The sequence below is a fragment of the Enhydra lutris genome, unplaced genomic scaffold (genome assembly GCF_002288905.1).
Source record: "Enhydra lutris kenyoni isolate GAN:26980312 unplaced genomic scaffold, ASM228890v2 scaffoldscaffold2, whole genome shotgun sequence".
Lineage (NCBI taxonomy): Eukaryota > Metazoa > Chordata > Mammalia > Carnivora > Mustelidae > Enhydra > Enhydra lutris.
In genome coordinates, this window is record NW_019154086.1 from 12,393,215 (window position 1) to 12,415,386 (window position 22,172).

At 37.1% G+C, this 22,172-nt stretch overlaps 1 protein-coding gene across 1 annotated transcript in view; it reads right to left on the minus strand.

The window, feature by feature from the left end:
• LOC111152292 (potassium calcium-activated channel subfamily M regulatory beta subunit 2) overlaps positions 1–11,196 on the minus strand; it is a 32,065-nt gene extending 20,869 nt beyond the window's left edge. Inside the window, exon 1 of the mRNA XM_022510772.1 lies at positions 11,072–11,196. Coding sequence (XP_022366480.1) covers positions 11,072–11,127 — 56 coding nt within the window. The 5' untranslated portion in view covers positions 11,128–11,196. The remainder of the gene's footprint in view (positions 1–11,071) is intronic.
• Positions 11,197–22,172: the final 10,976 nt, after the last annotated feature.

The window sequence follows — 22,172 nt, forward strand, 5'->3', positions numbered from 1 at the left end:
TTTGATGCAGATCTAGCCTTGGTATGTTCCAGAAAAGCAGTATGTTTGAGCTCTGTTGAGGCAGTCTTGGCTTCATGGTGAACTATGAATCAATATGGTGGATATAAGTCTACGTTTAGAGATGGTGACAGCAACAAATAGTAGATATGTACAGTCTTTATTACATGTACAGGGAGCATTCTGTCCACATCTTTTTGGTGAATGTGAGTTATTAATAAACATATAAGCCAAATCCAAGTAAAACAAAGTTCTGATAATAAATCTACAAGGCAAATCCAAGTATAACAAAATATCTTGCTTAGAAAATGATTTTCAATTGTCCAGTAAAGCTTTTTTCCCCAAGCAATAGTTGGCACAATATAATTTTATTTTGAACTCCATATTTGGATAACTTCTTCTTCTTTTTTTTTTTTTTTAAAGATTTCTTCATTTATTTGACAGACAGAGATCACAAGGAGGCAGAGAGAGAGTGGGGGAAGCAGGCTCCCTGCTGAGCAGATAGCCTGGTGCGGGGCTTGATCTCAGGATCCTGAAACCATGACCTGAGCTGAAAGCAGAGGTTTAACCCACTGAGCCACCCAGGCATCCTTTGGGTAACTTCTTAAAGTTTTATATTAGGACTCAGCCTATAGTTCATAAACAAATTATTTATAAGATTATGTGATAACAAACGTGACTATAAAGAGTAAAGTGTCTAAGATTTTTCTCCTTAGTCTTCCCTATTTAAATTCAGGTTCCCCTGGTCATTAACCTGCTGGCAAAAAAAAAACTCAGGTTAAGGCAGGGTAAAGGTTATTAATTGAAGATTTCCCTGGTCGTTAGCCTGCTGGGGAAAAAAAAATTCAGTTAAGGCAGGGTAAATGTTATTTATTAATTCATTTGTTTATTTTTCAAAATTTTAAAGTCCTCATAAGATGAAACACATGGTGGTGAGTTCTGGGGATACAAAATGACTGAGACATCCTAAGAGGGCTGGGTGAGAAACCAATGCAACTAATTTGAGAGTAGAAAAGGGAAAGCAAGTCAATGTTCTGGGGCCATTTGCCAAAGGATCAGTTACTAAATAGCTAATTCACTAAGAGCCAATTTGCTGAAGGATCACTTTGCTAAATGAATAGTTTGCCTACTTTATTACATTTACACACTTAACAGACATTTTAAGGAGTATTGTCTTAAGTATAGTAAATGAATATGAATACCTTTTTATGGGTGTTGTAAGATCACATTCAAAAAATAAATTTTTCTCATGAATATATTCTCTTTAGCCGCATTGTAACATCTATTCGACTTTTTTTCTTCCCAAAGCTAAGCTTCTTAGGGAGACTGAGTCTCTTTATAAATATATTCTTATGAATACATTCATAGATATATCTTTCTTAACTATGTGAGTAGATACAGATATAATAAAATAGATATAGCTAGATATAGATAATAGATATAACAAAAATTTAGTGTTTCATTTGGGAGAATCTCAGTTTATACTGATTTTTTTTTCAAAACCTAGAGTCATTTGCTGTTTTCCTAATCTTTTTTTTTTAATATTTTATTTATTTATTTGACAGACAGAGATCACAAGTAGGCAGAGAGGCAGGCAAAGAGAGAGGAGGAAGCAGGCTCCCTGCTGAGCAGAGAGCCAGATGCAGGGCTCAATCCCAGGACCCTGAGATCATGACCTGAGCCTAAGGCAGAGGCTTCAACCCACTGAGCCACCCAGGCGCCCCTGTTTTCCTAATCTTTTAACATCATTGAGATTCTTATGGCAAATTTCATACTGACTAATTTGATAGATTTGTCAACTTTATCAATTAACCACTGTTTCTTTGAACAATTCATAAGGTTATGGTAATTAATTTTGGGCAAGAATTTTAACAGCTTTTTGAAGATTCTGTGAAGTTTCATTTGAAACAGTTTTTTTTTTTTTTTTTTTGTCCTTGTAACATCACTTTACAAAATGTTTAATTCGTCTCTGCTCTGTTTCTGCTATTGCAACAGGAGGGATCTGGGTAGGAATGGTGGGATTCTCTGCTGGGAGAAAGTTGAAGTTGAACTATGCATAATGCACAATCTGGCAACCTGCTAACCCATAGAACTATGTAGGGTTACAATGATCATATTGAGTTTCTGGCACATAGCTAAATTTGAGAAATTCATGGAAATAATTGATGGGCAATTTCCATTTTTATTTTTTTATTTTATTTTTTGGTAGAGTGGCTTCAGGCAAATTGTCTATCACTGTGTTGGGTATTCCTTGAACTGGGCATTCAGCAGACGAGTGATAGTAAACTGTCCCAGGGCTATGCTTTATAATCAGGACAGTGGTGTAGAAGTGTGCCAATGAAGGAAGGCTGTAACTTGATTTCAACAGTAATGATTAAAGGTCCTATAATAGACTGAAGTGAGGGTTTGATGAGCAAACAATTGAGAAAGAGAGAGTATCCAGGCAGAATGTGAGAGGTTAGGAGTAGTTGAGTTTGGTTGGATTCTAGGATCTGGTGAGTGGGGGAGGCAGGCCGCAAGGTGGTCAGATATGCAGGGGGCCAGAGATAAAAGGATCTTGTGTGTCTTCTAAGTTAGAAGAACCATTAAAAGAATGTAAGGAATGAAATGATATAATTACATTTGTATTTTAGAAAGATCACTCATGTTAATGTGTCTGGTCGTTAAAAAAAAGTTTATGTCTGGAGGTAGAGGCTGATTCTGAAACTCTTCCTGTGTTTCAGGTGTTTGATAAGAGGAATGGAAAAAAAGGAGTGGCGGAGGAGATGAAAATTTAGATCTAAGCACCATTTGTGTCCAGAATAAGTAACACTGTGGGTTTTAATGAGACTCTTTCATCAGAGAAACAAAAGACAGCAAAAGTGCTAGAACACAGAGAGGGAAGGAAGATAGGTCCAGAGCTGTGAGAGGGGTGAGAAGGCCTGGTGGGTGTGGAAAAGAGAAGTAGGGATGATGTGAATAAAAGTAAAGAATTCTGTATATCTGAAGTTATTTGGGGGAGACGCTTCAGAAACTCATACATAATACTTAACATACCGAATATTTGTATTTCTGTCTTTTTGGCTTAATGAATACTGAGTTGATTAGGAGTTAGAGCCAGACCATATTCATCATTGTAGTCTCAGTCTCTTGCATTTATTAGGGTCACAGACTATGTTCCTTTTATGTGGGCTAGAAATGGTTACAACATGCTTAGTTTGTGAGGTAGCCAGCATAAGGAGGCTAAATGGCCAATTGAAACGAAATAAATCAGAAAGCCATGGCTAGAACAGGCTCCTGGCTTTTTTTCCTATCAGTGCCCATTGGACTCTACCACCAACAAATGTAATATTCTTTCCAGAAAAACTTCAAGCTTTCCAAACAGTGCAAGCTCTCATTTCCAGACTTCAAGGAATAGAGTCTTCTGTTAGATCCTATGGGGGTGAGTGTGTGGGGCAGTGGATTCCTGATGCCAGTTGAACTGAAATGAGCAGAGTTGCTATATATTTCTGCTCAAGGAACACTAAACCAGCTATCTCACATGCCAGAGCTGGGAGTGGCATTGATTAAAAGAGCCATTGTTCTGCCTTTTGTCCACCAAAATCTTCCATGTTTTTGAGATGGCTTCTTCATATGTGTATCTTTTTCTATTTAGTTCCAGGTTTCATGTTTTTCCCTTGAGCTAGGAGATGTATTTTTATGCAGTCCATTTTGATTAATTGAATTATTATTCTGTTTCCAATCTTTTAAAGTATACATTCCATTAGGGGAAATATGCTTTGAGTTTGGGAACAAATGACAGTCACATTTAATATAATAATTAATATGATAGGTTTTGTCCATGAACCTGACGTTATTGTGAACTTACTAATCAACAGGACTTCCCAGGAAGTCTTATAAGATTACTTTATGAATAATAGACAAAAGATGAATCAAAATTATGGAAACAAAAGAAAGAGTTATTGCTTTTCAGTTCTGCCTCCAACTTATCAGGTCACACAATTTCCCAGTGATATCTTAATTTTTAATTCTTATTTATTTTTTACCTGATCTCTTAGCATATTTGAAGTCCTCAGTGAAAAATATAGATGGAAAGGGAAAATTGTGTGAATCATTAGGTAAGTTAGGGTATCCTTATAACCTAAAGCACCTTTGAGAAGTATTGCCTTTATATTGACCACATTATTTGGCTCTAGTGCAATAATGTTATAAAAATAAGTAACAAAAAATAACTAGAATAGCTCTATATATGGGAATAAAAATCAAGTTCCAAAGAACTCATGGGTCATAGACTAAAACATGATAAATTAGGATCTATTTAGGGTTAAATGATAATAAAAACACTATAAAGTGACCAATGGGAGGTGACTAAAGCAGTACCTAGTTAGACATGCATAATATTAAATGCTTATATTAGATAATAAAGAGGCCTGAAAGTTAATATGCTAGGCATCTGACTTAGGGAGTTATAAAAAGATTCAGAGAATATAGTAAAAGAAAACATAGGAGGGAAATAATAAATAATAGAAGATGAGTTATATTAAAGCAACAATGAACTCAAAATTAATTTTTTGAAAAGACTAATGAAAAAAATCTCTGACAAGACTGATCAAGAATGTAATAGAGAAGGGCCAAACAGATATTAATAATTAAAAAAACAAATATACAGCATGGATTAGAAAAATAATGGAAGATATTTAAAGCAACTTTATATCAAGACATTTGAAAACTCTGAAATACATAATTTATTGTATTTTGAATATTGAAATACATATATATTCTTACAAATATATAACTTACTGAAACTGATTCAGAAATAAGTAGAAAATCTAAACAGTTCTAAAAATATTAAAAAATAGAATAATAAATTTAAAATATCCTTATAATGGAAGTACAGGTTCTGATATTTTATAGGTGAGTTCTACCCGTATTATACAAATCATTCCAGAGTATAGAAAAAGTTGGAACGCTATCCAACCTATTTATGAGGTTAGCAAATTTTGATCCCAAAAGCAAATCAGACAACACAAAAAGGAGAATTATGGACCAATTTCATTCATAAACATAAATGCAAAAATTTAAAAAACAAGTTGGCTTACTAAATCTAGCAATACATAAAAGTGAAAACACAACATGATCAATTTGGGGCTATCCCAGGAATATAATGTTGGTCATCATTTGAGTATCTATTAATGTTTTATATTATATAAATATATTAAAGGGTTACCATCATATGAAGAGAAACATATTTGATAATACTTAACATCCATTCTTGATGAAAACTCTTAGTGAATTAAAAAATAGTTAGGAACATTCTTAATGTGATGTATAATATAGGGGAAATAACTATAGTAAACCTGATACTTAATGGTGAAATGTTTAAAGGACCCTCTTTATGAACAGGAATGAAGCAAAGATGTTACACTATTATCTGTTTTATTTAATATATGGCATAGCATAATATGGTAAGAAAAATGAATAAATGGTTTATTTACTGATAAAAAAGAAAGAAAAATATATTATTCACTAATGATATGACTATGAAGAAAATACAAAAGTATATAGATAAATTGTTAAAATTATTTAAAAAATTAGCATAGTTGAAATGAAAGTTGATACATCATTTCCCTTTCCATGTGCCTGTAAAAGTAGAAAATACAATTTGAACATTAAAAAATTGGTACTTAGAAGTACTTAGGAATAAATCTAATGAAATATGTACAAATTCTTTTTAGAGAAATTATAAAACTTTATTGGGAGACATTGGGGAAGACAAATCAATGTAGAGACTAATTATATTCAGAGAAAGACTTGATACATAAAGATGCAAATTTTCCATAAGATGATTAACAGATTTCATAAAATTCCAGTAAAATTTCAAGAAATTCAATAAAAATTTCAAGCAGGGTAGGTGTAACTTGACAAGCTAGCTCTAAGATTTATATAGAAGTACAAACATCTAAGGATAGCAAATACACTCCTGAATACAAATGACCAGGTGGGTGACTTGTTCTATCAGGTGGCAAGGTTATTACAATGATAAAGTTTGTAAACTCAAGTGTGGTGTCTGTCTGAGGTAGGCAAAGTTGACCAGTGAAACAAAGTGGATATTCAGAAGCATATCCATGTATATGTGGAAACCTCATATATAATACATGTGTGCTTTTGAGACGACTGGGGAAAGGATATCTCTTCTAATAAAAGGTGCTGGGCCAATTGGTTACCCACAGAGGAAAAAAGAATTGGATGCCCACTTCCCAAAATCAACTTCAGGTGATTAAAGATCTAATATTGAAAGGCAAACCTACAAAATGTTAAAGGGACTGTGAACTTGGAGTAGGAAGTGATTTCAAAATGTTCAAAAATTGCTAACTTAGAACACATTAAAATAAGAAAATATGTTTATGAAAAGGCATCATAAAGAAAGTGAAAGCAAGTATCAAACTGGGAGAAGCTATTTGTGCACAATAAGCAGACAAAGGGTTAATATAAATATAAATTTTTACAAAGAATTCCTACAAATCAGTAAGAAAAAGCCAAAAATATCCAGTAGAAAAAGTGACTACATATCTCAACAGGCACTTCACAGGAAAGAAGGGAAATAGGCTGTCTTTTTTTTAAAAATTAAATTAAATTTTTTTTCAGTGTTTCAAAATTCACTGTTTATGCACCACACCCAGTGCTCCACGCGATACGAGCCCTCCACAATACCCACCACCAGGCTCACCCAATCCCCCATCTACCTCCCCTTCAAAACCCTCAGTTTGTTTCGCAGAGTCCATAGTCTCTCATGGTTTGTCTCCTACTCTGATTTACCCCAACTCACTTCTCCTCATCTGAGAAATGGAAGTTGAAAGCACAGTGCCCCCTCAATGAATGAAAATTAAAAATCTGAAAACCCTAGGTGAGGTTGTAGAACTATGAAATCACATTAACGGCTGCTTTGGGAAGCAATGGCATTAACTGGTAGAGTGGAAGCTATGCAGACTTTTGAATCAAATATTTCTAAATTAGGTACATATCCTAAGAAATATTTGTACAAAGTACACAAGGAGATTCGGACAAGAGGGATTCTAGCAGCATTGTTGGTGCAAAAAGAACTAGAAGTGATGCAAATGTCTATTAGCAATACACTGGATGAATAAATGGTACTATATTTATATAATCGCATACTGCACAGCAGAGAAAAGGAGCTATAGCTACTCACATCAGCGCTGACAGATCATAGAAACATAATGTTTGCTGAAAAAAGTCAGGAGCAGAATAATCCATAAGCCAAACATTCAGAAATAAACAATATATTGCTTGAAGATTCAAATGTGATAAACGCATGAAGAAAAAGCAAGAGAATGATAAACAGAAAATTCAGGAAGGTGGTTATCTCTGGATAGGGGCTGGGACAGGGAGAAGGGTGCTGTTAGGGAAGTATCCTCAAGGGCTTAAAAAATTCTGATTGTTTAATTTTTTTAACTTTAATGAAGGGTATTCAGATGCATATTGTATCATCATCCTTTGTGTGTTAACATGATAAAAATTCCTTTATATCAGGTCACTATTAATAGAAACCATCCAAAGAATATTTGATAAAAACTCGGCTGTAATGTCCTTAGCCGATAAATTCTCTCTTCTTTAAATTCTGAATTAGTTACTGGTGATGCTGTTTTATTTTGCTGCCTGCAATTTAGGGATTAAACTAAGCTCACCTTACAAGTTTGTTCAGAGATGAAAAAGTATTCCTTCATACTGCTCGTGTGTGGAATGGAGGATAAGGATAGAAATCAGTGTTTTGTGCATATATATAGCAGATGATCAGAACAAGTACTGCTGTTGAATTCGACGGATGAAAAAAGTGCAAAATTGATTTCAACTTCCCTTGAGCCATAAGATATTTGGTTTCAGAATTTCTGGTGGACTTTTCCTTCCAACATGTTTCCTCTGCCTGTCTGTAAGCTACTTCCTGATATTCTATCTTTTGAGAAATCCCAGGGAAGACAAGATCTTGACAAGTTTGGCTGTGGTCTCAAGAAGAGGTGGTGTGGAGGGAAGCTGGGGATTTTTGGCTGCCCGGTCTCTGGGATTGCTGTAGGAGCACAGCTGGAAAAGCCAGATACACAGAGGCCAGGTTTGCACACTAAGAAAGTGAAGGTGGAATAATTACTAGCAGTTCTGGGCAGTGCTGCCAGAGAACCTAGTCAATTTATTTCCAAATAATTAACTTGAGGACCTTAATTATCTAGACTCATTATCAGGCATCATCACCTTCATTATCACCATGATTACTGCTACTAAGAGCATCTTAATCACTTTCAAAATCTGAGTTCTGTCCTACAAGAGTCTATGAATTAGGCAGTGAAGATGAAGGTATGGTCAAGGGAGAGGTACAGATGGATGAACCATCAAACTAAGGAACTGGCTTAGTGGCAGATTCAGTTGCTGTATTCATTGGCTGTTTTTCCATTTGTCTTGGACTTTCAAGGCTAAAACCATGCAGATTGATTTCAAAGGCCTTTCTACTCTGTAAATAAAGCTTGCTGAAATTATTTCTTATAGTCGATATTTTAATTATTTTAAGTCTCATAGTTGTTGAAATCGTATTTGAAAATAAAAAAAATAGTAATTTAAGAGTTCATATAATATTAATGGTGTAGAATATGAAGCTAATTATTGGTTCTCTTTAACTCCACAAACATTGCCAATATATCATATCCACATGTTTACTATCTCTGTTGATATGCAATTTTCAGCTGTAATTTAACACAATCTCTCCCCTGCAGGCTTGGCCCTTGACTATTGCTCTAAGTGTCTCATGTTTGAAAGAACCTATGGAAACTATGGAGAGAATCGGACCTTGAGTTCAAATTCTGATTCCATCACTGGCTAGTTGCTGGACCCTGGGAAGTTTATAAAATCTCCGAGCCTCAGCTTCCCGATCTGTAAAATGGACACAATAATATCTACCTTATAAATTAAGAGAGCAATTTACATAAAATATAATTGCTTCTTAGGTGTTAATCTTTTTGTAAGTTATATGTATCTCAAAATATAAATTAAGAGAGTACTTTATGTAAAATATAATTGCCTCTTAGGTGTTAATCTTTTCATAAAAGTTACATGTATCTCAAAATATACTTAATTAAATTATTCAGTGAGAATAAATAGAAGGTGAAATAAATCACACTCATCAGCTCTGATGAAGCCTTCAAAACTTCAGACAGGCTAAGCATTGAAAGTCACAATATTGCTACAGGGCAACAAAATCTCTGCCATTTTTCACCATCACTGTCAGTGAGTTTTTTTCTTTTACTTGGGAAATGAGATTACATGCAAAATATGGAATTTTCAAATGACAATACCAAGTTTTAGTCTTATAGTAAGATCTTGCTGAAAGAGGATTCACTTACTTGGCTTGAAAGCAAATGAAAAATAAATTGAGTAAGCATTGAGAAAAACCATGTGGAAAACTTGGGATGAACAAAGATAGGGAATTTTCAGTTGAAAATTGAAATTGAAAATTGAAATTGAAAACACAACTTGTGTTGTGATGAGCATTAAGACTTTGTTCAAATGCTAGTTGCCTTCTGGTCTGTAATTTTACTAAAATACCATATCATTATTTTTCCCATAATTAAGATAGTATAACACATTTATGAAGAATTTGGAAAATGGAGAAGTGATAAGCATGTTTTTCCTTCCAGGCTTTTTCATATATATCTCATATATATATATGTGTGTGTGTATATATGTGTGTGTGTGTGTGTGTGTGACTGCAATCATAGTTTGTACATAATTTTTCAACTTGAGTTTTTAGTTACTATTATGTCAAATCATTTTTAAGTGATATATTACATTCCATGATTTATTTAACAGATTTTCTATTATGAATACTAAAGTTGCTTCTAAACTTTTTGCTGTAATACATAGTTATTGTGGAGAATAATTTTGCTTTCAGAAATTTTCAAAGGGCTTCCTCTGTAGGGTGATATGGACTTTAAGATTTTATTTATTTATTTGACAGAGAGAGATCACAAGCAGGCAGAGAGGCAGGCAGAGAGAGAGGAGGAAGCAGGCTCCCTGCCGAGCAGAGAGCCCAATGCGGGGCTTGATCCCAGGACCCCGAGACCATGACCTGAGCCGAAGGCAGCGGCTTAATCCACTGAGCCACCCAGGCGCCCCTAATATGGACTTTAAAAGGAAAAATAAAAGTACCAGTTCTGAAAACTGGTAAACCTCCCTCAGGTCCTTCCTTGTGCCCAGGACCATTTATCAAGCCTGGTTTCCATCTGATCTGCAGGCAGGGGAGCCTTGCTTAAGTTGCAATGTGCTGGTATAGACAGTGGTGTTTTAAACTTCACCAAATGCAAGTAAGAGTGTAGGGACAATGAGAAAAGAGAGAAGCAGAATGAAACAAATGGAGAGAAAATGAATATTTAAAAATGGTCAGAGAATTTTATGAATGCATTTATTCCCTAAACCCAGGTAGGGGGGTGGGACTGTGTAATCGTCAATTTGTCTTTTATGAACATTGGCCATTGCCTTTCAATCTTTCTTCTCATTCCTCCATTCCTCCCTTACCCCAAGCTTTTCTAAGGACTTTGAGGGCTCCACGGACTTGTCCATCTTCTTTTCATCCTTGCATAATTTTGGCTTTCTTTCCCTGCTGTATGTCCTTGAAATGCAGTTTTCATCATTTTGGTTCAGTATTTACTGAGCATTTACTGTGTGTGGGTACAGTGGTGGGGCTGGAAATTCAATGGAGAGTAAACCACAAAGTCTGTGCTGGTCAAGACAATGGTGGGAGGCTGTGATGGAATGGATATTTGAAAGCAGAGCTGGAGCTAGTCAAGTGATGAGTGGGTATGGATGTGCATGGTTGAAGGGCATTTCTGACAAGGAACAGCCTTTGCAAAACTGCAGAGTGTGCTAGGTTCTGGGGAAGGCCAAAGTGTCCAAAAGCCAACTCCCTCGGTGTACAGCCCACCCCACATTAACACTTGTAAAACATAACGTTCCGTTGCCTCAGGCTTTCGTACTGGCATGCTGTCTGAGTAGTCAGGTTAAATGATTCTGAAAAGCCACCCAAACCCCCGTGGTTTACCTTTTCTCATCATGTCTGTAAGATGAAGAGCTCCGGCCACTGGTCCATATAAACATCTTAGAGGATGTTGGTCCAGGGGCTTCTTTCCTTATGGTGGAAGTCCTGGAGGAATGGCGGAAAGACCTAGAAAGGGAACACGCTGAGGTTAAACATATTATCTTAAGTTTGGGGACTTTGTGTCAACAGCAACCAATAGCTTCAGTGGACTGACTCTTAAATCAGGCCAGGTTTCTGTTGTTCAACCCTGGGTGCACATTAAAATCAACTGGGAATCCTTTAAAAACATGGAAGCCCAGTCCCTTCCTCAGGAATGTGCATTCAATTTTTCAAAAGGTTCCTCATTCTTCTTTTCTTTTCAAAAGGTTCCTCTTTCTTCTTCTTTTTAAATTTTTATTTATTTTTCAAATTTCTTTTCAGTGTTCCAGATGCATGGCTAGGGTTGAGAGCCGCCACAGTTGGGGGACATGTGTTTAGCATCACATTCCTTCCCCACAAATCCAGTTTTGGAAGGGTTTCACACTGTGGTACACTGTATTTTTCCAAAATTTTGGTTCAGATGTAGTTACTAAAATTCTATTTCTCCTTTCCTATTCAAACTGTTTTCCTTGATGCTGACAGGTCTATGCTCTGCTCTTGCCGAAGCTGTGGATTTGTTCCATGGCGGCTGAGTCTCTGTGGAAGTCACAGAAGCAGAAGCAGAAGCAGATACTCTCTGGCTCCTGGAGCCTAGATTTTAGGGTTTAGAATCAGGCTGTTAGGGGAAAGTCGTGTTCTCTTGGTTAGGATTTGGCTTGTGGGTTAAGTTTTTCATCTCCAAACCTGACACTAAAAGTAGTTAGATATTGTTATTGATTTTCAACATAATAATCATTTTCTAGAGATTTAGAAACATGAAACATAGTATCATAGAAATCATAATCGCATCTGAAAGTTAAAATAGGATTGAGCTAATAGACCAAAGGAAGGAAGGAAAGTGATTTCTTCATGATGTACAATCACTTGTGGCTTTCCTTTTGATTGAACACTGTATTAATGGGAAGCATGAGACTGGAAATATTAACTTTTATATTATATATTAGCTACTACATGTCAGGCATTTTGCATATATTATTTATGCATATATAATGAGATATATATGCATATATTTATGTTGTGCTTATATTATGAAAGCTGCAAGGTGGATGGTGCTATTATTTCCAGATTACAAATGATGTTTCCAGGAGATTGAGATATTTGCTCAGATTTAGAAAAGTGAAGCCATGCTCCAAAACCAATGTCTGCCTGCCTCCAATTTTCATGCTCTCTGTAGAAAGACATATTATGTCTTAGTCCAGTGATTCTCAAACTGTAATATGCATATGAATTGCCTGGGGGAATCTTATAGCAATGTGGATTCTGATTCAGTGAAGTCTGGGATGGTACCTGAGTTTCTGCATTTCTAACAGCTCTCGGGTGATGCTGATGTTGAAGGTCTGCAGAAATCTCTGAACACCAAGGGCTCAGGACAATGGACTTAGAGTTAGTGGTTGGCTAGAGACCTGATTTTGTCACTACCTAGCTGTGTGGCCTTAAGAAAGTCACTTAACTTTGCTAGAGCCTGGTTGCTTTTAATCATAACTTAGAAAGTTGGAAACAGAGAACCTTTAGGATTGCTCTCAGCTCCAACATTTTGTGATTCAGTAATGGTAGAATGAATCTAGGCATATTCAAGGCATTGTGTACTGCCTTTCTGGGACTAGCTTTAGGAGCAGATCTCCTTCTGCAACCCTGAGGTCAACATTGGTGATAGAAGGAACAGAGGCCATGGAGGTAGCAGGGGCTTGGTAACCCATATGGATGCAAGAATTCATCTTCCCATCTCCTGTCTCCTAGGATAAATGGTAAGAATTAAAGGATATACCTAAATGGATGCTCTTACCAGTTTTAGAAGGACTTAGAGGTCGAATCTGCTAGCTCCGTAAATGACTTGGATCTGAGATATTTTAAGTTAGTTATGTTCCTTTTTGAAGATTTTACAACGTAGCAAAGAAGATAAGAGATTAAACCCATTATTAAAGCCAGTTAGCCTTCAGGAAATAGAGTGATTTGAATCTAAGTTGAACGATCTACTCCATAAGAATGAGGATTGGCTTAAACTTCAAGGAAGTCCTTTCAACATTGACACTGGTGGAATCTTCTGCTCACCTTGGTCGCTCCTGAAGGACTAGGGATGTGGAGTAGACAGAAAAGTGACACACTCTTGAGTTAAAGTAAAGCAATAAATTACTGAGGTCCTGCCTTGCTACTGGTTATTAACCAGCATTTCATAGACACACCATACATATTATAAATGCTTTGAAATCATTCCAAGGGAAAGAAGCTGCAATGATTTTAATATACTTAGGATAATTTCACACAATGTGTCATTATTCTAGCATGGCATCTTTGCTCTGTTTTTTTTTTTTTTTAAAGATTTTATTTAGTTATTTGACAGAGATCACAAGTAGGCAGAGAGGCAGACAGAGAGAGAGAGGAAGGGAAGCAGGCTCCCTGCTGAGCAGAGAGCCTGTTGCGGGGCTCGATTCTAGGGCCCTGAGACCATGACCTGAGCCGAAGGCAGAGGCTTAACCCACTGAGCCACCCAGGCACCCCTGCTCTGTTGTTTTAAGAGGATATGGAGAAGGGGAGACGAAAGATGTATTCATTTTAATTAGTTGTCTAAAGCTTGTTGGAAAGGACTTAACGACTCTTCAGGTTGGTCCAATAAGTGGATTTGGAGTTTCCCCAGCCCAGTTTTCTTTCATAAAGATAAACTCTTATTTCAACCCTGCTAGGTTTGTTGTTAATTAAAATGAAAGGGAGTAGCTGCTTTAAGGACAACAGTATAAAGATTCTGTGGAAGTTGAAAAAATTTCTAGGCTTCAAAGAAACACCCAGGATATGTTAATGGAAGCTGTTTGGAGGTTTTCTTGAGCTCAAATGCAGTCCTCCTGAACTCTTAAATAATTACCTCAACCCCCGTTCACTTTATAAGACAAGAAACTTCTCATTTGAGTTGGGATTAGGAAAGTGATAAAGAGACAAAAAAAGCACTTTCTGCTGTTTTGTAATTTGGAATGCTAGCATCACCAGAGATCTGTGTTAGCAGTGGCACAGGCTGTCAGCAGTGGGAGGCAGCCTGGATCCAATCCCATCATAAAGTGACCTGGGACTCACAGTGAACCTGAGGAGCCATGACTATAAGGCTGCAGACGAATGTGTTCTAAAAACCAGCAACCCCAAGAGACGCCATCTCAGCCTTGGATGAAAGAGGTTGTCCGCGAGACTGTAACAATTTCTCTGTGTCAAGAACCTATTAAGGGCCTCTTTCCATTGCTCAAGTACACCCCTCGTGGGTCTTGACCTCCTTGACTTAGTTTTTGCTTAAATAATGGATTTAATAATGGATCTCTCTGCCTCCCTTTCCCACCCGGTGAATGAGAGCCTTTGTTTCCAGGGCCGACTCAGAGGTCACCTCTTCTATGAAGCCTTTCTTTGACCCAGGTTCACAGCTTCCTCCGTTCTGCTCCCAGTATCCGACTGGTAGCCTGCTCTTGGTATCTGACCCCTGTTAGAGCAAAGCAGGCTCCACTTTGCTTATAGGCAAATCCACCTCCCCTGCAGGCTGTGAGCCATGCAGGGCAAGGCTAAACCTATGCACCTTAATGGCACAACGCACGTCACACAATGCCACCCTGGTTATGTTGGCTGACCCACCATCTAATTATCCATTTGAAATGTGATTGTTGATATGACTTTGGCCTCACTGTTGCTGGGTGCTGTTGTGGCTCCTTCCTGACACTTCCCTGAGTCCTTCCCTCTTCCCACTCCTACCTCCTCTTACTCCTTCTCCTCACTGTCCTGCTCCCTCTGTCTTTTTTCATTGACTTGGGCAGAAAGTTTCTATTGCTCTCTAAATTATCATCCAGTAAGCTTTCCTTTAGAAAGGCAGTGTGGTCCCAGGAAAGCCAGATAGGCCTACGCATTTGTTTGCCTCCTGGCATCACCACTTACCAACTGTGTGACTTTGAACAAGTCAGTTGAACATCTCTGTGTCTTCGTTTCCTCAGCTGTAAAAATGGGAATGGTAACATTTGTTTTTCTGGGTTGCTTGGAGGACTGATGAAATAACAGATGCAAAATACCTAAAGTAGGATCAAGGCACATAGTAGGAACATACTACTACATAGTAGGAATATCAGTTTTTTTTCTTTTTTTCCCCTTGGTTATTTTGATAGCAAATGAACTGGATTTTATTCTTTTATAAAAAAGTCCAATTAAGTTGCTTTGTACTTGTACGTTGAGACTATTGATTTTTTTTTTTTTCCTGTGGGTCAGTGGCACTCAATAGAGGAAAAACAGTTTTCTCAGATGCCAAGATAATCAAATCTGAAGTACTTCCTCATTCACATTAAGTTCTGATACCTATCCTGAGCAAGAAGAGCAGAAATAGAGTGTCCCTGAATCTGACCACATATTACAATCATTTGGGGGAAATTTCCAAAAGTACTGGGTCTCCAGCCAAGCCAGTAGGACTTCTGGGGTGAGGCCCTGGCATTGGAATTTTGAAAAAAGCTGCTCAGGGATTCTGCATCGCTGAGGCAGTCAAGGTGAGAAACACTTGTTACAAACTCTCAGGTTCTGATTTCATTTCAGTTGAATCCGTTAGAGGGACTCCTCCTGTCTCTAGAAGCTTAAGCGGGAGAGTAACAGTTCTGAGTACTACTCTGTGCAGTGGCTTCTCCACTGGTACCCGTGCTGAGGCCTTGAGGTGACAGTGCAAGGACGAGTGGCGTACGAAGCAGGGCAAGAGCATGCAGATGCAGTTTTCTGGTGTCAGTGGCCTTGAGCTACGCATCTGGGATGCTCTTAATGCACTCTACTTTGTTAAACAGCAAGCAGGAGCCAGCAGAACTATTTAACACATAATTACATGCCTAATCTTGCGTAAAATTATAACACTAATGACATCACAGCAGCAACTTAAAAGGTCACTCTGAGCACAGAAATTTAGGAATGCTTCTCATCTGTGAGACTTTATCCTTGCAGAAGTCAAATTATATGTTCTCCATAGGAACTGAGTTGTTTTGGCCTCAGGACCTTTGGTGGGAGAAGCCAAATGTATGGTGATAATTTTAGACCTAGTGATTGAATTTAGAAAACACTGGTCCATCTTAAAAGCAGTTTTAAATATCTTGCGGATGTTTCTTTTTCCCCCAAAATAAACTACTACGTCTTATTTTCATTCATTTGGGCATCCTTTTGATGGCATTTATTAAGTATCCTGTAGGTGCCAGGCGCTGTACTGGGTGCTGGTGGCACCAAACCACTGTATTTACTTCTAAGGAATGCACAGCCTATGGAGGAGTCAGAATAACAAATCAACATTTGCACTCTCAACTGCTCTTTCTAAGGGGTGCTGTGACTTCCCAGTGGGCATATCTAATAGTTACTTGTCTCTTCACATCTTATTTAAATTGCTCAGCTTACTGAATTTGATCCTAATTATTGTTTGTCATTTCCCACCTCTAAAAATGCTTTGTAACCTTGACTCACCAGACAATGTTCTCTTGTTTCTCTTTCCCACTCTCTAAGTGCTCCTTCCATTTCTTTTTTGGGTGCCGGTTTCTCTATCTGCCCCCTAAATGTTAGTAGCATTTGGGGGACTAGTGAGGACTCTTGAAAAATCTCCTGACAATGCCTTCTAACAGGAATGTGGAAGAGCTTTCTTCCCCAGTTTGATGCCTGAGGGAATGTCTCTGCTTGAGGCTCAGTGGTGAAGGTAAAGAAGTGTCCTGCCGAATGCTAATGGCCTCTGAGAAGAATCAAGTAAGAGAAAATGGGTTCTGTGAATTTTTATTACAGACTATTTTTCAACAGCTGGGTTGACAATGTATGGACCCCTCTGGATGTAGATGGGTGTTGGAGTTAGCTGCGACCTCGCTCACATATGCGGGCCAACTGTGATGTAATCAGGATGTGTTTGACTTCTGCTTCAGGAGGACGTAGCCCCAGTTAAATAATGGACCTGTCCTTCAGCCTGCTGCTGACTTGGCTCATTGAGCTTAGCAGTTCAGAGGCTCCAGGCTTCTAGTCTTCACTCTGTAGCTGAGTAATTGTATGAAAGAAGGCAAAACACTCAGGTTTTCCTCACTGTTGCTACCTGTGAAAGGATGACTGTGGAGATGAACGCAGTTCTTTTAGTTAATTCAGTATTCATTTCTCCATTAACAAAAACTTATTACTGGAGATGTAACATACAACAGGCACTGAGCTGGATGTTGGGGATATGTTGGTGAACACAACATATATGGCCCTTCTTTTGTAGATGTTATGGTCAAGTTGAGGGGATCGGCTGGTCAGACAAGTGTGCATGGGGGCCTTTAATATAAGATCGTTGTGCACGTGTGTAATGAATTGAGTTTTGCACCACATCTACATCAGAAATGACTATCTCAGGGCTTGGTTGAAAAAGCTTTGAAATTCATTTCAGGTTGAAATCTCAGCTCTACAATGCAGTAATTATATAACCTAAATACATTGTTAGACTTCCCTGAACCTCATTTTCCTCATCAAGAAAATCAGAGTAATAACAGATATCATAAAGATTCGCCATGCAGATAATTTGAAATAATGTATGGCATTGAGTAGGCACTTGGTAAATGTTAGTGTTTTTCATTTGGAGGAAATAGTAGAGTTTTTTCCCCCAAGTTGCCGTACCAATACATCAAACCACTCTGCTTGAGTCATTTAAAAAAAGTCTTATGTAGAAATGGAATACACATCTCTACATGGGCTTAATTAGTCCAGTATTCCATAATTCATTTCTTAATGAGCTTTTCAAGCGGATAATCACAACTGATGTTCAGTTTGATTCCTTCTATGCTACATATTTAAAACCAGTTTAATTGTTAAACATTCACTCTGTTGGGCATCACACATACACAGCTGGTGTAAGAAAACCTGCTCATAACTCATGTGTGCCTCAGATTGGTACAAATGACATATTTATGCTGAAACCATCCATCTCTTCGTGGTGAATGTGGTTTAATTCTTCAATTTCAGTTGAAAATCAAGGATGCCAAACTATAGTAAGAGGGTTTTTTTTTTTTTACAGAGAAGAGCTCTGAAATGCCAATAATAAACATAAAGATATGAGGTTCTTCTCCAGACCTATATAAATAATGCATTTGTATGCATTGTTTCATTTAATTCTGTAACCCATATGAGGGCTCTCAATATTTACCAAAAGAGGAAAGCTATATTCAAAAAAGTGAGTAAATAGGCTCAAGTCACAGAGTTATTAAGTGATGATGTCTGATTTTCAATCCAAGCCTGTCTAACCCCGAAACCCATGCTCTCTTAACCTCTTTTTTGAGAGCCCCTTTGCCTCCCACCCTCCAATTCCTCATATATAACATGAGGGAATTGAAAGAGATGAGTCTAAGGTTCCTTTCATCTGAGAAATTTTATTTCATCTGGCTTTGGAAATGGCAGCCAAGGTCTGTTCTTATGGCTTGACTTCTAATTTGTCTTTGGTAAGATACAATTTCTTTTTATTTTACATTCTGTTAATTTCTTAAATGAAGTCTTCAGTAAATCTCATGGGAAATCTAGTAAAGTGGAAGGAAGAGAGATTAAGTGCCTAGGAAGAAGACAAAAGGAAAGCCCCCCATTGATCCTTGAAAAGGTTTTCTGTAGACCCAGGCATTTCTGTAGAGCTGGACATCTAGAGAAAAAATCTTGTTTTGATGTTAGGATTCCAACAGACTCTTCTACATAATTTCTTTCATTTCCTAGGCTGCCTCCCTATATAGCCCTTTTCTAAACCAAGTGTTAAACCACCACTCTATCCCAAGGGGGAGCTATGATAGTTGAAATTTTAGATGCTGTAGCAGATTGGTAAGAGAGATATTTTGGGGGGCAAAAATATGTGGTTCATAGGTCCAGCTGTGTTGGTCACTGAATGAACCTAATTTGTCTATGGCCTCTCCCAGTAGGCTCTCTGAACTGACTACTGATAATACATGTAAAATTCTACTCTAGAGGAAACCAGCTGAACTTGCTACTCTCAGCCCCAAATTGAGTAACCCAGCTCTTTCTTTTTGCCAACAGGACCATTCCTTTGATTTATCCTTATCTTTAATTGCTAAACGAAATATAAACCATGAGCTTTGAAAGCAGAGAAAACTTGAATTCAAGCTCCATTTCTGCCCTTTTGCTATCACGAGTACATTGAATACAAGCTGGTTAACTTCTCTGAGTCTCAATTTCCTTATCTATGAAGCAGAAATGTGATGTAATCCTCAAAATCTGTTGTGAGGATTAATTAAAATAATGAACCTGACATTACTGGCAGCTAATTATTTATGTGTAGCTATTTATGTGTATGTAAATAAATGTTTATTTATATATCCTAATATACCTAATATGCCAAATTAAGGCCATTATCCTAATGAAGGGATTTGAAGCAGAATTCCAAGAAATCTTGAATATTAGCTGGAGGAGCCATCAGAAATATTCTAGGGCATATGCTAATACTGAGGCTTGGTGGTTTTAGGTTTACTTAGATAGTTAAACTTTTTAAGACTGCAGGTAAAAGGCATATGTGTGTAATTACAAAAGTGGTTTTTCACAATGCAAAGGCACTAAGCAGGCAAAGGAAAATATTTTTTAAATTCCAAATCCCACTTTGATCCAGTGGAAGGAACTGTACTTAAAGATACAAGGAAAAAAAAAAAAAAAAACAAAACAGCAGCAGAAACACGAATCCTTTTTGATGCCTACAAGTTGAAGAAAAACCCATTTAAAGTACTTGGATTTTATGGTGAATACTCTTGAGAAATATGAAATTAGATATACAGTCCTTTTTAAATCTATGTTTTTACTATTGTCTGGAAAAATGCCAAATGTGATAATTCAGTTACTGAGGATATTATAATATAAATACCTTGGGATAGTTTGCTTAAAGATCTCCCATCTCCTGCATTTTGTAGCCTATATAATTTTTGGGTTCCACATTAGGGACTAAAAACCCAGGAGATGAGGGAGGGTCAGAAATTAGAATCCTGGGGCACCTGGATGGCTCAGTGGGTTAAAGCCTCTGCCTTCGGCTCAGGTCATGATCTCAGGGTCCTGGGATCAAGCCCCATATCGGGCTCTCTGCTCAGCAGGGAGCCTCCTTCTCCTCTTTCTCTCTGCCTGCCTCTCTGCCTACTTATTATCTCTGTCTGTCAAATAAATAAATAAAATCTTAAAAAAAAAAAGAAAAAATAAATTAGAATCCTAGTTATTCTTTAACCCATACATTTATCCCTTAATGACCACCCAAATTGGAAAGAGGCGCATGGGACACACCTTTACCTCTCACTTTCATTTCTTCCTTGCTCTGTGACATGGGATAAGTTAATTAACCTCTCTGAATCTCAATTTCCTTATCTGTAAAAATAAAGGCTGTCATACCTCCAAAAATTGTTTCAGTATTAAGTGAGAAGACATGTCAAGGGTCTGGCACATGATAGGTACTAATCAATGTAAATCTCTCCTCCGAAGGGAACTGATTTGGTTCCCTTGTCCAACCAGAAGAACTGTTTCTTCTCAAATAGAGAAAAACAGCAAATGGGTATGGTTGGTTTCTTGAAAAAATGGACACCAATCCATTAAGAAGCATCGATTAAAAGTTGTTTCATATTAGAAGATGTTAAATATACAGGGATGAATGAAAGAATGATTTTCCAGTCCCTCATGCCTCATCCACTCAGTATCCAAATTTTTGTATATAATTTTTTACTATCTCTAGAGAACCACTGTCCAATAAAAGTATAATATGAACCATTTATGTGATTTTAAGTTTTCTAAAAGTCACAATGAAAAGAATAAAAGGAAACAATAGAGATTAATTATAATAATAAATTTTATTTAACCAAATATACCCCATATATTATCAACATGTAATAAGAATAAAAATTATTGATAGAATAATTTATACCTTTTTGAAAAAAACTAAGACTTCAAGATTCAGCACATATATTATACTTGTAACACATGGCAATGTAGACTAACCACATTTGAAATGCTCAATAGGTACCTGTGGCTTGTGGCTAGTGTTTTAAACTATTTTAAACCTACCCTCTGTCACTACATCAATTTTTGCAACAATAATATATCATCAAGAAGAATCATTATTTTCATTTATTGAGTACTTGCCCCGTGATAAGTCCTGTGTTTTATATGCACCACATTGACAACTACCCTATTTTATGGAAGAGGAAGCTGAGGCATAGAGAGATTAAACAATCTGAAGTTCATACAACTTTTTAAACGGAAGATCTGGGATTCACATCCAGATCAATTTGATTCCAGTGTCTATCATGCTGTCAAATAGCCTCCTACCTTGTTAGCTGCTTACAGCAGGATATTTTGATATGGCTACATCAAAATAGCTACTTCAGATTGTAATACCATTATTTTGTTATTATTACCATATTGTCACATATTACCAAATTACCATATTACCAAATTGTCACAGATATTTCTGACCTTCAGCCATCTTTGAGCCTAAACCTATCTGTCCTCCCCTTTATGAGGACCAGCCAGACCCTCATTTCCTTCTCAAGTCACTTAGAGCTGTAGGGCTGGAGTGAGGTGCAGGGATGTAATTGGTGTTCAGAGTAGGCCAAGATTGCTGGTGAAAATGTCAGCCTTGTCCCTAAAAAAGGGATGAAGTTTCCTTACTAATTCCAGATCTAGGGAAGGTGCTACACAAGAGGAATCATACCAAGTAGCAAGGTATTGTCAAAGACTATCAGGACCATTTGAAAAAGATTTAGGAACTGATTTAAAGATGCAAAGAAAAACAATCTATCAGTCGAATAAAAATGAAATGGTTGGAAATATAACAAATATATTTAATTTGTGATTTCACAGTATTATTAGAAAGAAACTGATTACCAATAGAAGATGCTAGGAAACAAATTTATTAATTTGAAAATGGGTAAGTATAGGGAAAGACTCGATCATTTATCCTTCATTTTCAATATTAACTAAAGCACTGGAAAACCAAATAGTAGTTTCTCTTTTTAGA